Raw genomic sequence first — 14410 nt, forward strand, 5'->3', positions numbered from 1 at the left:
GCTTTATAAGTAAAGTGGCTCTTCAAGACTAGATAAAATAACTCAAAAGATCGAGATATTTCGGTGGTTAAGGTGCGAACTAACTGAGAGAAGGTCGGCGGTTCGAACCCAGCCGTAGCATTCCCACTGCTCCTGCCTAGGCTCGGGGAACCTGACAGTATCCCGCTCCTTCTGGCTCTTTCGCCTAGCATGGCAACTGGGAACCCAAAGGTCAATAAGTCCACCCCATAACTGCCATTTCGAGCTCAGACCTAAAGAGACGCCTATGAACGTTCTCAGTGTACAAAAGAATTATGTGTGCATTAGCGATCATACAACAATGCGCAGCTGTTTGGCTGCGTACGTTGTTTGGCAAAAGTACGAAGAGCGCAGTGGTGCACTGTGTGAAATTTGTCATAAACAGTGAACCACATTTTCGAAGCAGAATTGGTTGCACACAGCTACCAATAAATCTACACCCACACACACACATGATGTTTTGCTGTCGTTTGCTTTGTTAAGCTTGACCTCTTTTGTATCACGTGATTTGGGATCGAATAACAATCACATGACCCTAGGACACCGCCCACACACAACCTGCCGTATTTTCCGTTCAGACATCGCAGTTAACCGATAATGGCAATTTCGTCATGACTGCCATCCACACGTGTGCTGTGCGATAGCCTGAGGATTGGGCATAGGTACTATGTCGTGTCTACGACAGCTCGACACAAAAAATCGTTGACCTTTGTCACACAGCTTATCGAAAATGGCTGAAGCTGATCGACCACAGTTCCACCCACTGTATTTCTGGCCTACCCTTTAGGTCTTATAGTAGTGAGATGATTTGGCTACAGTCTAGCTGTTGACATGCTTGGCTAAAACTTCATTATCGTTGAATGTGTCTGGTTTTTTCTATTTTCTGTTTTCCGTTACAATGGGCGCTTTGTAGCCTAATGGAAAAAATCAGTAACTCGGCAGATGTTTCTTCGATTAAGGTCTGTTTTGTGCAATGTCGTCATTTGATCTCCGGAGCTGTGATGTTTCTCAAAAGAGTACGCAATTATTTTCTAAGCGATGCGTTTTGTACTTTCAGTTAAGCGCTAAATGGTTCTTGGTCAGAACTGATTGCAGATAGCTGTTTTAGCGCTAATGTTGTCGATGCCTGCAAACCACAGCGAACGTGGATGAAATTACGTGCCTTCGAAATTTTACAAATTAAGAACTAGGAGGCATTTTTTACATCTACACCTTGCGGTTAGTAGCTGCGATATGGCCTTGGTATTTTTGAGGAATTTTGCTTCATTATATCGGTGACTTTTGAGAGGCGGTAGGATGTCGGCCGATGGTAGCGGGATAGCAAATACAAAAGACACTAAGTTCTGAAAAACGCAGCACGCTTTAAAAATGCTTTGGAATGTGCTCTCGGACCACTGGTAACTAGAATTATCGGATGTAAGTGAATTTCACAGAGGTACCGATCCTTAAATGTGATCAAATCCCAATCTTCTGATGTTAGTACCCAGACACCGCTTCATAGGTGCCTCTGTCGTAAAATTTGGCAATCTTTTTGGTGTAACGATAAGCTTTACAGATGTAGGCTGCTCACCATCGTTTTTATTGGTTGTCGTTCGCGTGTCACTGAAACAATTCTATGGTGGTTTTTGGTTGTTTAAACAGGATGCATCACAAGCCCTGCACAATCGGGAATATTTTCCTAAAATAATCCAATCAAGTGCAAACACGTGATTAGAGGTCACATGACCATTTGAAGAAATCTTGGTGATAAGAATTCGGGCCGCGCAGTACCTACCAGGCAGTTTTATCGGTAGAGCAACCTCTTTCTAAAATTTTCGAAGTGCATGCATTTCATTTTGGTAGTTTTTGAAAATCTTAAACAAAAAGAATGAATTGTTAGTCTGATTCTGGTTTTATGCACTTGTTTGACGGTGTACTTTAATCGTACATAACGCCGTGTTCATTGCTGTGAACAACATCTACCAAAGCTCACCAGGTTGCTTGGAACTTTGGACGCATGGCTGAGTAAAACAAATCATTCTTATTATCCTGACTAATTTGCAGTAAGTCACAAGTAAACTCGATAGTTTGTAAGCAAGAAAAACAATCTCTAAGTTACGTTACACATTGGTGGTGAAGCCTTTTACCTTAATTTGGTAAGGTAAAATTTAGTAGAATAACTTGATTTTGTAATTGGACAGAGATGATGCTGGTCCTCGCAAGCTGGTCTGTTAGAGCATCACAGAAATTGACGTTCAGGTGTAGTGCCCTTATGGTGCTCGAGGGATGAGGTAATGCCAAGTTTCCCAAGCGTATACTACATCAGTTGATATGCCGGGGTTAGGCTCGAACCATGGACCTTTTGGTCATTAAGTGAGCTTTTGCCAGTGAGCCATATCAAGAGTGGGAAATGGTGCAAATTTATTGAAGCAAAGTTAGTGGAGCTTTCTGCCAAAAGCAACAACCAAGTTTGAATGAGGAACTTAGTGAAACCTAGACAAAAGTAGTTTGGAATCCGAGATCGTGTTCGAACCACTATCCTTCTTGTAAGTAAGGTCGCGCTTTAACCGCTGCGTCATCTCGCGCTCAAGTGACATGTACAACCGTCGTTTGTAGTCACTCCCTAACGGGTATAAACATTCTATGATAAACAAGGGAATATTTTTTTAAGAATAAGAAAATCACGAAAATGCCGCTGATTGCATTTGTTGGAACATTTTTTCCAGATATTTCGTAAACAACATGCTAGTGTTTACACAGTCCAATTTGAGTTCATTTAAGCAGCACATTTGCAACGTTGCAAGGATGGCTACTCATCTCGAGTTTCAGTGCACGTGCAAATTATTTCTTCATATAGGTTTCTGCATTTTCGTTCATTATTTGCTCCTTCGCCTGAACTTCTGGTGTCAGTTTCTTTGGATGACCGTTTTAATAACGTAAACAAAATGCTTGTTTGGAAAGTTCATGAAAAAATGAAGAAATTTGCGTCTGGCCTTCTCAGTAATCGAGAAAAAACTTTTATTTGGTTCCTACCAAATGAAAGTCGAAATCCTTTATAAATCTGTGCGTTGGTGGACTGTCATGAAAGTTTATTTGAAGTTTCACAATCCTCATAAACGATTGGATAATTAATGAGCTGCGGGTTTGGAGTTGTGTGAATGCTATCCAGCTGACAGCTGGAGTGAAGCTTACTTAAACATTAGTCGGCCCGCTGCAGCAGACTCGGTTGAAGTGTACCATCATAAACGAAAGATTTACCGGACGCGGTTGAAACACCGATCAAAAACAAAAATGAGAATATTTGTCCAATTTGTGTTCAAATGGAACACAAAGTTGGTGTAAACTCGGAGACTGCTCCGACTGCACCCGACAAGCTGCAAGGAAACGTGAAACCGGTTGTCGTCTGCTGAATAGTCTTCAGCAACTTTTCGAGTAGTGTGTTACGTTTAGACGACCATCCACTTGTTTTCTCTCATGGAAAAATTCCTTAGGTGTTTGTCGTATGATTGAATCGATTGATGGTTGAGTTTAAAGTTCATACTCAACCAAAGCGCTGTGTAGTCACCAAACTTGTGTGGCTTAGCAGATAGGTTGAACTGTTTTAAATTATGCTTAAGCTATGTTTTCTATTAGATTTAATGTCAAGTGCGGGTATCTTCTTTCTCACTTCCAAATCACTCTTGGTTTCAGATGCCGTAAGCGGATGTTGTTGCCGCGTGTCCGGTCTAAAACTAGTCACAGGAAATGAAATTGTACGCCGGATGAAAAAACACTGATTACTTTAGTTGAAAAACTCGTGCGTTGAGCCCAAAGTTTAGCTACCCCACCGAAGCATCAAAACCTGTAGAGTTTAGTTGAATATAGAGCAGGAATAATTTTTCCCCAAACTGTCGTAAAGAAGGCAAAACTACACACACGAGGCTGCTAACACCAGCAAAAAGCATCCAAAATCAAATCATAAATTATAAGCTAATTGAAACACAGTTCAACTTAAAATACGGCAGTAGTCTTCCCCTCTTTTCTCCCTGTTCTAATGGATTATCGAACACTCGTGCATCAATCTCTATTCATGATCCTTATACCGGTGACATCGCTACCGCCATCGCACCGTAGCGTGTTGGTACTCAACACCACTTCTTTTCTTCGGAATGAGTGACAGTGATGTCCCGTTAGTGCGAGGAACTTAGCGCAGGACTGTCTAGACTAGTACACTACTACAGCGAACTTATCAGTAGTGTGCTATGTCTAGACAACGTACGTACATCTATTGAAAATCTTGTCAGCAGAAACAGGAGACGGCTTTGTAAAGCAGACCCAGTTAAAGAAGATCATCACACATGAGTAATTCAGCTGGATTCAGTTGAGTCTTCCGTCAAAATCAAATTGAGATTATCTGGTGAATTATTTCACAGATGTTAGCCAAGACATTGGACGACGCTGTGTGTGCATTTCAAACCATGTGGCTACAGAAGGCTGGTAAATGACGCATCTTGAGAGCTGCACTAGCGGTGTTCGATTTCTCAGATTATTGCACTAACAACAATTTGTCAGTGTTCCAATATGCATCCCGTTCTACTCTAAAGACACTTTCCAGCCATTCTAAATCATAGAAATTCTTCATCTGTGTTGTGTTTTAGCGGCAGTTTCAAAGAATGCATCTTTCGTCTGCATCGCTTGTTTCAACTCAGGAAGGTCAGTGTAAAGTACGTATAAATTATGCCTGTCCACGAAAATAGTATTTGGAGCGGGGTAAACGATCGGTAGCAGCCAGACTTCCTGGGCCCACTTCGCAAATCGATTAAAATGTTCTCCCTCGTCTAGCCATCCATTTTGTACTCAAAGGCAATTATGTTGTCTTACCGCCCACGTAGTAGCTGCAATCTCTTCAGGATAATTGCTTTGCCATTAAATTCAATTAAGTCAAGATGTGTGATTGCTTCTCCGCCGTCTACTCGCAGCACACTTTATGTAATAAAGCATCTTAGAAGGTTTTTTTTCCAGGAAACCAAGTCACCCGGATAGACTGTACCCAGCTGACTTGCTTGATAACATTTGATTCTCTCAGAGTAATACGGCAGTAGTCTTCCCCTCTTTTCTCCCTGTTCTAATGGATTATCGAACACTCGTGCATCAATCTCTATTCATGATCCTTATACCGGTGACATCGCTACCGCCATCGCACCGTAGCGTGTTGGTACTCAACACCACTTCTTTTCTTCGGAATGAGTGACAGTGATGTCCCGTTAGTGCGAGGAACTTAGCGCAGGACTGTCTAGACTAGTACACTACTACAGCGAACTTATCAGTAGTGTGCTATGTCTAGACAACGTACTGCTATCTATTGAAAATCTTGTCAGCAGAAACAGGAGACGGCTTTGTAAAGCAGACCCAGTTAAAGAAGATCATCACACATGAGTAATTCAGCTGGATTCAGTTGAGTCTTCCGTCAAAATCAAATTGAGATTATCTGGTGAATTATTTCACAGATGTTAGCCAAGACATTGGACGGCGCTGTGTGTGCATTCCAAACCATGTGGCTACAGAAGGCTGGTAAATGACGCATCTTGAGAGCTGCACTAGCGGTGTTCGATTTCTCAGATTATTGCACTAACAACAATTTGTCAGTGTTCCAATATGCATCCCGTTCTACTCTAAAGACACTTTCCAGCCATTCTAAATCATAGAAATTCTTCATCTGTGTTGTGTTTTAGCGGCAGTTTCAAAGAATGCATCTTTCGTCTGCATCGCTTGTTTCAACTCAGGAAGGTCAGTGTAAAGTACGTATAAATTATGCCTGTCCACGAAAATAGTATTTGGAGCGGGGTAAACGATCGGTAGCAGCCAGACTTCCTGGGCCCACTTCGCAAATCGATTAAAATGTTCTCCCTCGTCTAGCCATCCATTTTGTACTCAAAGGCAATTATGTTGTCTTACCGCCCACGTAGTAGCTGCAATCTCTTCAGGATAATTGCTTTGCCATTAAATTCAATTAAGTCAAGATGTGTGATTGCTTCTCCGCCGTCTACTCGCAGCACACTTTATGTAATAAAGCATCTTAGAAGGTTTTTTTTCCAGGAAACCAAGTCACCCGGATAGACTGTACCCAGCTGACTTGCTTGATAACATTTGATTCTCTCAGAGTCGTACTAGGATACATGTGTTTATTTTAGTTATCGTTTCATGTAACTCTATTTCAGTCGCTTATTTCTTCTACTTTTTTGGTATGAAACTGCTTCCCAGATTTTCATGTTCGAGACCAACGCATAGACCTACCTACGGCAAATAAATTCGCTAAGATTCTACAATTGGATAGAGCGTCCTCAAACTTAGGTGATGGCGACTTACCATGGTCCTACTGTTCCTCGGAATGTCATCATCGTTTTCATTGACAGCAACATCAGATAAGAACACTGAGGCTGCACTGCCTCACAACCTTGTCAGTTTATTTGAATGGTACCTGGGAAGCTAAAAGAAATGGGGGGGGACCTAAAGCTAGCCTAAAACACATATCCCAGTTTTCTACGCCTTAAGCACACAGTGAGGTAATGTAGATAGAAACTGACAGTATTAAACGTCACTGACATCGTTTAGCCGCCATATGGTCCAGTGTCTCCAGCCAAACATGTTACGAGGTTGGCAGTGGACAGACTGTTGTCTGAATCACTCAGTAAACATAGGAATTGTTATAAATGGCAACTCGGGACATTTGTCCACCAGGTTACCTACGAATAGATCCATTACAATGACATAATTCACCGGAAACTATGAAAATGTGACTTGATCCTATTGACCCTCATTGTGAGATCATGTAAATCTAAGAAGTCGGTACAATTTCTTTGACCGTAACGATTGTTGTGTAAATCCCTTCTATCGTTACTGTCCAGCTTGAAAAATTCCGTTCAGTAAGATGGATCGGCGATACTAAATCTGGGTACTGGGCGCAATAAAACGAAACCACTGGAAATCCCCCTTGTGTTTTGTCTATATCTCAAGAGAAGTTTCAGTACCTCTCGCCCCCATCAAAATGGGTTCTTATTTGTCTTACTCGCTACACCGTTCACCTCGTAAAACGAAGAACCGATGACGCAGAAATCGTCTGAAAATGTATCATAATTCACAAACAAGTGTCAGATGGCGATGCGCTCTGAAGCAAACACCCCTGATGATCTTACGTTAACTGTCCTCATAAATAATCACAGAAGACAGAAAACGCCATTTTCTCTAAAATAAAGCAAAGTTATATTGGAATAAATCGCCAGTTTTCGTGATCACACACAAAACCACCAAGAGGCTTACGCAGCACCATATGGACAAATTACCTATCCAATGTCATCATTGTCGTGTACATGTACATTCCAGCTATTTATTTTGAATTCAGACCGTTTTGGGACCAGATTCAGTCTGTCTTATGAAAAGTAGTCATATTACTAATAAAAGTATTAGTATCCAAAGTAATCGGGACAAGTGTTACAAAAACCCACTAAAAAATCGGTCCGGCTGGTAAGTCGTCCGTTATCTCCGTTTGTCGGATAACCTCCAGCGATTTGGTGAACGAAGCTAGGTGAATTTGTAAAAACAGCCATGTAGTGAAATACTTGTCAGTTTGGGGGTTGCAGGACTCAATATGCCAATGACGTTTCTCTAAACCACGGTAGCGTAAACTACTTGTCAGTGATGGAATGCCACTCAGAATGCGTGGGAGTTGATCCGTTTGCGCTCGCACGATATACACAGTAGGTGATTACGTCGATTAAGTCGCCAGAAAAACTGTAGTTTGATGTGCCAACAAATGACCGAAACGGTTGAAAAACCGTATTCACCCATTCAAACCATTACAAAATTAAATTCCGGATAAGCTTCACTGTACCCAGACTAGTTGAAGCAGACCGCCCCAAACTCGTGCAACAAAGAGAAAGGAGATATTTTTGGGGAAGGGTTTTCGGAGTATTCTTTCCGTTTTGAAGTGTTACGCACTTTTTGGAACATCAATCCCACCCATTCAAAATGCAAATCCTCATTTTTAGGCCAAAACACTGCATCCTGTTGTCACTTAAAGGATGGTTCTCGGTAGGCGTTAAGAAGTTCACTTCATTCCCACTCGAATTTGTAGAAATAAGTTTTCTAAAATAAATGTTTTCCGTGACGACGTCCAACATATATACTTTATCGAAAAAAAACATATTGGACAACTTTGACAAGCTTTACCTCTCATTGTCCACGCGCGGAATGTTCGAATCAGTTTTGTGGAAAAAAGCAACATTTTGTCAGTATCTCATCTCTTGAATATAAAATAGCTCATGGAAAAAAGAATCGGAGTCAGTAATCAGGCAACAATTTGATTCGTTCCATCAAGATAAAGATTGGTTTGCTAAATTGGCAGGCTGTGCCACAAGTCCACCGGACTTGAACATTTAGCCCCCACCAAAAAAGTGGCCATCAGAAATGGATTCTTTTTTGCATTCCATTTAAATAGAATTATTAGCTTCCTGACAACAAATGTTTCGGAAATTTTATTAGAGTTTGCCTATTTTCTCAATAGCACCACGCTGTGTGGCAACGGCACCAAAGTATCTGAAGCCATGGGTTATGTAATAAACTTATAACCAAGGTGGGTCCTGTTCTTAATGGATGCACCAGGAGAAAAACAATTTTCATCTATATTGACTGTTTATAATCGATTCCCTGGAAATCCTAAGCGACCTGAGAAGAAAGTGGGGGCCCAATGTTTAGAATGCGGATTTACTGACCGAAAGGTCTGTGGTTTGAATTCGACCCCTGCCTCTCGACTTCCAACGTCTGGGCTTGGGCAACCTGGCTTTTTCCCAGCCCTCGTGCTTCCTTCTGGATGGTATAGAAGTTGGGCACCAAAAGAGTACTACAGCTGAACGATTTCTTTCCTTTTTTCTCCTACGCAGTATTTACGAGGCTAGGAATCTTATTTGAACTGTGGACGTGACACTTTTCAAATAACTGCTTTTTTCTTCTAACCATTTTAGAGTTTAACACGCGCTGAAGAACAACAAGTATTTTGCATTCACCTGATCACTGTCATTTGTGATGACATTCAGTGGACAGCCGTCTTACGTGAACCACGTTAACTCATCTGTAAATTTTTCCGAAATCTTGTCTAACGTACCGGATGAATTGCCCTCAGACTACTTCTCTAGTTCTGCGTCACTTGTCATACTTTTTCTCATGACAGATGGCCTCAGTAAGGTAATCCTTAAACAATGTGATTCGCCCACATTACCTGTGATCGGACTTACCAAACAACCAAGAATCAACCCATATCTCAAAAGGTGCTCACAAACGTCTTGATTTTCACTGTCCCAAGCTCTTTGCACCTCTTCAGGAACATCACAAATCTATTACTCCTGCTTTCCAATAATTTTACCGCTTCTGTTTCTCAGGCTATATTCATATTTTCATGTATGAAAACCGCATTATTTCATGCAGGAGTACAAAACTGTGTGTTACAATCCCAAACTCTTTGACTTCATAACGGCCCGTGTCTTCCAAACCGGACTTGTTCATCTCCGTCTAACCTCTGGATTCAAGTCTTCGGTCTATAAAAAGAATTATTATTCCACGACATATTTCTGGGCTGCGTGTATTGCAATCGACTTCAAATATAAAAGAGACAAGTCTATGACTGTGAATTGTTTTGAATGCAATAAGTCGCTAGATACAAGGCGGAATGAACAACCTATAATTTGCAGTTGATAGTGAGGGCTCATTAGAGTATCCGTAGAGTTTAAAATTTGTTTTCGCAGGAAGTCTGGCATTGAAAGCTAGAGACAACTTAAAGCTCGAAAGGTTAAAAGCGAATTTACTGGCCGTGGTTCGAACCCAACCTCAGTATCTCGAATGCTTCTGTTTAGGCTGGGCAACCACAGCTTTCACGCTTCCTACATGTGGCATGGCTGCTAGACACCAGAAGAGCATTACCGCGGAAGAGAGGATTATTTTTTTTATTCGGATTCGAGTGTACTTTCGCTGCACCGCCAAACTTCCCAGCCACATTCCTTTTCCATCCGTTAGCCTGTTCTTCACAGCCTGAGTGGTCCTGATTGGATGGCTTTAATCCTGTGGGCTGACTATGACACGTTTTCCCTCAACTGCTTAGATAGTGTCTCGAAGAGTTGAATGAAGCCATAGAGAAAACACTGTAGTAATACTCTTATCGTTCTAGCCTTCTCTTGTCATTGTGTGCCGTGCTATTTGTAAAATGAACTCGAGAGCCTTCTTTGGAGGGTCGTTTTGAACTTCCCATTCACACATCGATTGATTAGTATCATTGAGTCGTTTCTTCTCTAGCACAGAAAATATAGTAGGACGTGATACTCCTTGTACACGGTTATGAGCTTTTGGTTCAGGTACTTAGTTTGCCTGCTCTAGTTTCTCTAAACACGATGTAGGAGATCAGGATTCGAGCACATGAGTGTATTCGCGGTTGCCACATCTTAAAAACCCCTTCAGGACGCTGTAGGACATAAAGCTTGCAAGTGCAGTAATGTTGTACGTTGCCTGGCAACTTACCACAAATATATTGTTTTTCAGTTTTAAATACATGTATACGAAACGATTGGGTTCACTTGGCGATATGCCTACAAAGGACGTCTACAGATGCCCGTTGCCGCTTAGCACTAAATTAAGAAAACTAACGCGTAGCAGAAAACAAATTTCTATTTGTTTTGAGGCAGAACAAAAGCGGACTTCCGCAAATCACATCTTACGTGGGAGGAGTACCTACAGACAACAGAGGCCAAATACTTTTGATATGAAGAAACTCCTCGAGAATTTGCTAGGAAACTACGATCAATTGACAAGAAGTTGTCAACAAAGGCATTTCACTGATGAACAAACAAAGTACAGCTGCTTAAATGTGTCCTTCTGATGACTACAGAAGAACACAGTGTAACACTCAGACGTGAGTGACTAGTGGCTGATGAATCCACTGCATGAACAAGATGATTGAACAGGCTGCATCGATGACTTCGCTAAATGTTGTTTCAAGATGTTAATTTGAATAATGAATCGATCGGTCTTTATTCATTTAATCTAGAACAATGAAATCTGGTCTGCTATAGAACGTTTAACTAAATCGTTGTCTGACAAACATGCGTAGAGTTCGGAAAATTACTTTGACGGGATTATTGATTCGAGAGACGACTTCAGGCATTTGCGATATTAGGAAACGTTTAGAAAAATCAACTAGACCACAAGTCCGATCCACTTTAACCCGCTAGCCAGAATTGAAGATGGAAGATGGAAGATAATACCAATATACGAAGACTGCGATGTCGTTGAACTGAGATAAAGTCACACCTCACACATGCATGCGTTTGCACTCTTGTACCCACGGCAAATGACGCATTCGTTACGACGAAATTCACAAAACCGCCCCCAGAATCTTTGTTGGTGTTTTTAGGCATTTTTGGGCAAAAATAAAACAGTTGCACACGGGAACAAAAGTCTGCAACGGTAACTTTTTCATGCCCTTATTAAATTTTCGCCGGCTGGAAGTACGGATCTAAGGCCTATTGATGTATACTCATACAGGTTGCGAAAGTTTGATCCAATTGAGTAAGAACCTAAAGTTCAACCAACAAGATCAGATGGTTATTTCAACACGTCTAACGCATTTCTGGTGAAGATCAAAAGATCGCTTGTGTTACTCTGCATTCGATAGGAAAACTCACACCAACTGAGGGATTTTTAGATCTTTCGAGGATGTTCCTCGCTGAAGAAACAAGGCTCTATTACAGAAGCGCGGGTCCGTTTCATCTAGGGCTTATTAGACCAGAGAAAGGCGAAATACATCCGCCTTTCAGTATTTCCTAAGTGTACTCTGATTTTCGAGTACAAATTCCAAAGGATCACCCAGGACTTGCATGAGAGTTTGACACACTTTTCACAAAGCAAGTAAGCCGAAAAGGCTAGTGTGTGTAACGCAGGCAAAAACACAACTTTAAGCAGATGCATTCCCTTAAAAATTCACCAATTCATAACGCTACAATATTCATCCTGCTTAATTTTATAGTAAGAAAGTCAGCATTTAAGCTTCGAGACCAATTGCTTTGGTTTTTATCCTGAGAACAACTTCCGAACAGCCGGTGGTGACCTCAAAATGTGGCTCTACGGCTCCAAAAATGAAGTTTAAACAGTCCATAAAGTTTCCATACAGAATAGTTTTGAAACAAGTGTGGCGGAAACACAGGACTATGTTGATTTCTTTCGGATTTTTTTCCAAATTTTTTTATAGATTTTTTCGAATTTCTAGCAAACAGGATATAACTTCTGTGGTTTGGGGTCATGTACGAGCTAACGACCATCCACCCTACCTGAGCTACCAACACTTTCCTCCAAAGAAAGCACTACATCTTCACTTTAGACCGAGAAGCACTGTGCACCTGCTTGTTTCATCCTTATTGGGAATCATAAGTATTGCGCATCTTACAGAATTTCAGGCAGTCCAACATCCCTTCGCGCCGCCATCAACGTGTAAGTAGCCCAGAGGAAGAAAAACTCACGCAATGAGTGGAGCTTCCGTCCGAAAATACGTCACTCGAGGAGCCAGTCTATCAAAACGTGACCACGTGATGTGGATCTCTTGACTTAAGGATCAGCGGTGCCATATCTTATCTAAGTGCGAGTTATTCGCCGTGCTAATCAGTCGCTCGTTACTGAGCCGTTTAGTGTTTAAACTACCAGCTGGAGGGTCGGGTGTTGGAAACAGTTGTACAATCTTTCAGCACAAGGAACTTCACTTGCAGCCGAAGATCTCCAATAAAAGTTACAAGAGCTCGTTACACTAACACATTGTCAAAACTATCCAGTACAAGCTTGTTGACTATTTAGAACTAGATCGCCAAGTTTTTCTGTTTGTTAGAGAACCAAAAATATCCTCGAAGATGAGTAGTATACCAGTCAATAATGGGTGATCCGCACTTAATGACTGCGACCATGCTGTATTGCACAATGGAGCGGAGGCTTACCACACCGACGTCATTGTAATGATAATAATAGAAATACTACTCACAACAGAGTAATAGTAATGATGCACTGACCACCACCGATTTGTCAGGTCACAAGTTTATGACTCGTTGGACCCATGTGTAAGTCAATTACACAACCGACTGCCATTCTAACAATTAACTATCCATCAGTGTGACCCACAGTTGCGGTGTTACGCGCCGAGTTGTTGCTGAAGGCCTCGCAATCAAACTGCTGTGGCCATCCATTCCAACACCAAAAACCTGCAGTGGTCGGCGACGGGGCTTTAGTTTATGCGTGTGTCGCCCAGTTTACAACACAAAAAATATTCTGATAATTACTGCGATCGAAATCGCTCCGTTATTTCTGCACTAGATTATTGTTTGCTGTACCTCAACTAACCAGCGTGTTCGAGTGATACCCAAAACGAAGCTCTACTTCCGGGAGAAGTTATCGAGTTGAGAAATCACGACACACTAATTCAGGGATATATATGTTTGGAACTCGAAATTCCCATGATAAAGACCCGATTAATATACAATATTTCATCGGGTCTGACTTGTGTAATATTTCCAGTTTCCAGAATCGGCAAGGATGCATTTTAAATGCTACCCTGTGGTGAAAAGTTAAAATTTAATTGGCGATTCTGGAGCGAAATTTCACAACAAATAGAAAAGACGAAGATGTGATACTGAATTGCGGTGCGGAAAAACGCTTACCCAATACAAACCGTCCAGGCATCATATGATCCTTTCCGATCTGATGAGTGACACAGTGTTCACTGATGATCGTAAATGTCCATTTATAGCATGCTGCGACACACCACATCGGATACGGCAACAACGGAACAACCGGTCTTACGCCCACTCGGAACAAGTCCTGCAGACGAACATGAGAAGTACCTTCGTCTGTGGGTGATTTCCGGTAAGTGCGTGTCATTCATGCGTCTGCGGTGAGTCAGTTGGATGTGGGTTTGCGTAGGCGAAGCGATTTCATTGGTTGGCCAATGGAAATGCGGGTGATGATAAGCATGCAATTCGAGCCAGTTTTCAAGGCAAACGTTTCAACCATGGCGCTGGCAGATCCACTGAGTTTAGCATGTGGTAGCACTGATGCACATCCTTTGGGCCCCGATACAAAGGATGACCAGCTTTAGGAGCTAGATTTTTTGGGAATCCGGCTCACTGTCTTCCGAGCCAAGTGGTGGCCTCAGAAATCAACAGAAAATACAGACCGGAAATTGTCATTCAACTTTTAGGGGATCTTTTCCAGGTAAGGCCTGCCAAAAAATAAACCCCCGCCACCCAAAATAGATTAGAAAAAAGAGGATATAAAATTTGTACTTTTAGGTTTTATTGGAGAGGATAAAATCGGGACATGTCACTATTGATTTGCAAGAAAAGGTTCGCTTTTCGGT

At 41.7% G+C, this 14410-nt stretch overlaps 1 protein-coding gene across 1 annotated transcript in view; it reads right to left on the bottom strand.

Annotated features, from left to right (window-relative positions):
- T265_06268 (hypothetical protein) overlaps positions 1-13932 on the bottom strand; it is a gene marked incomplete at both ends in the record, with an annotated part of 53499 nt that extends 39567 nt beyond the window's left edge. Inside the window, one exon of the mRNA XM_009171488.1 lies at positions 13713-13932. Within this exon, the coding sequence (XP_009169752.1) occupies positions 13713-13932 (220 nt within the window). The remainder of the gene's footprint in view (positions 1-13712) is intronic.
- Positions 13933-14410: the final 478 nt, after the last annotated feature.

This window comes from Opisthorchis viverrini (assembly GCF_000715545.1).
Source record: "Opisthorchis viverrini unplaced genomic scaffold opera_v5_131, whole genome shotgun sequence".
NCBI classification, from domain to species: Eukaryota; Metazoa; Platyhelminthes; class Trematoda; order Opisthorchiida; family Opisthorchiidae; genus Opisthorchis; species Opisthorchis viverrini.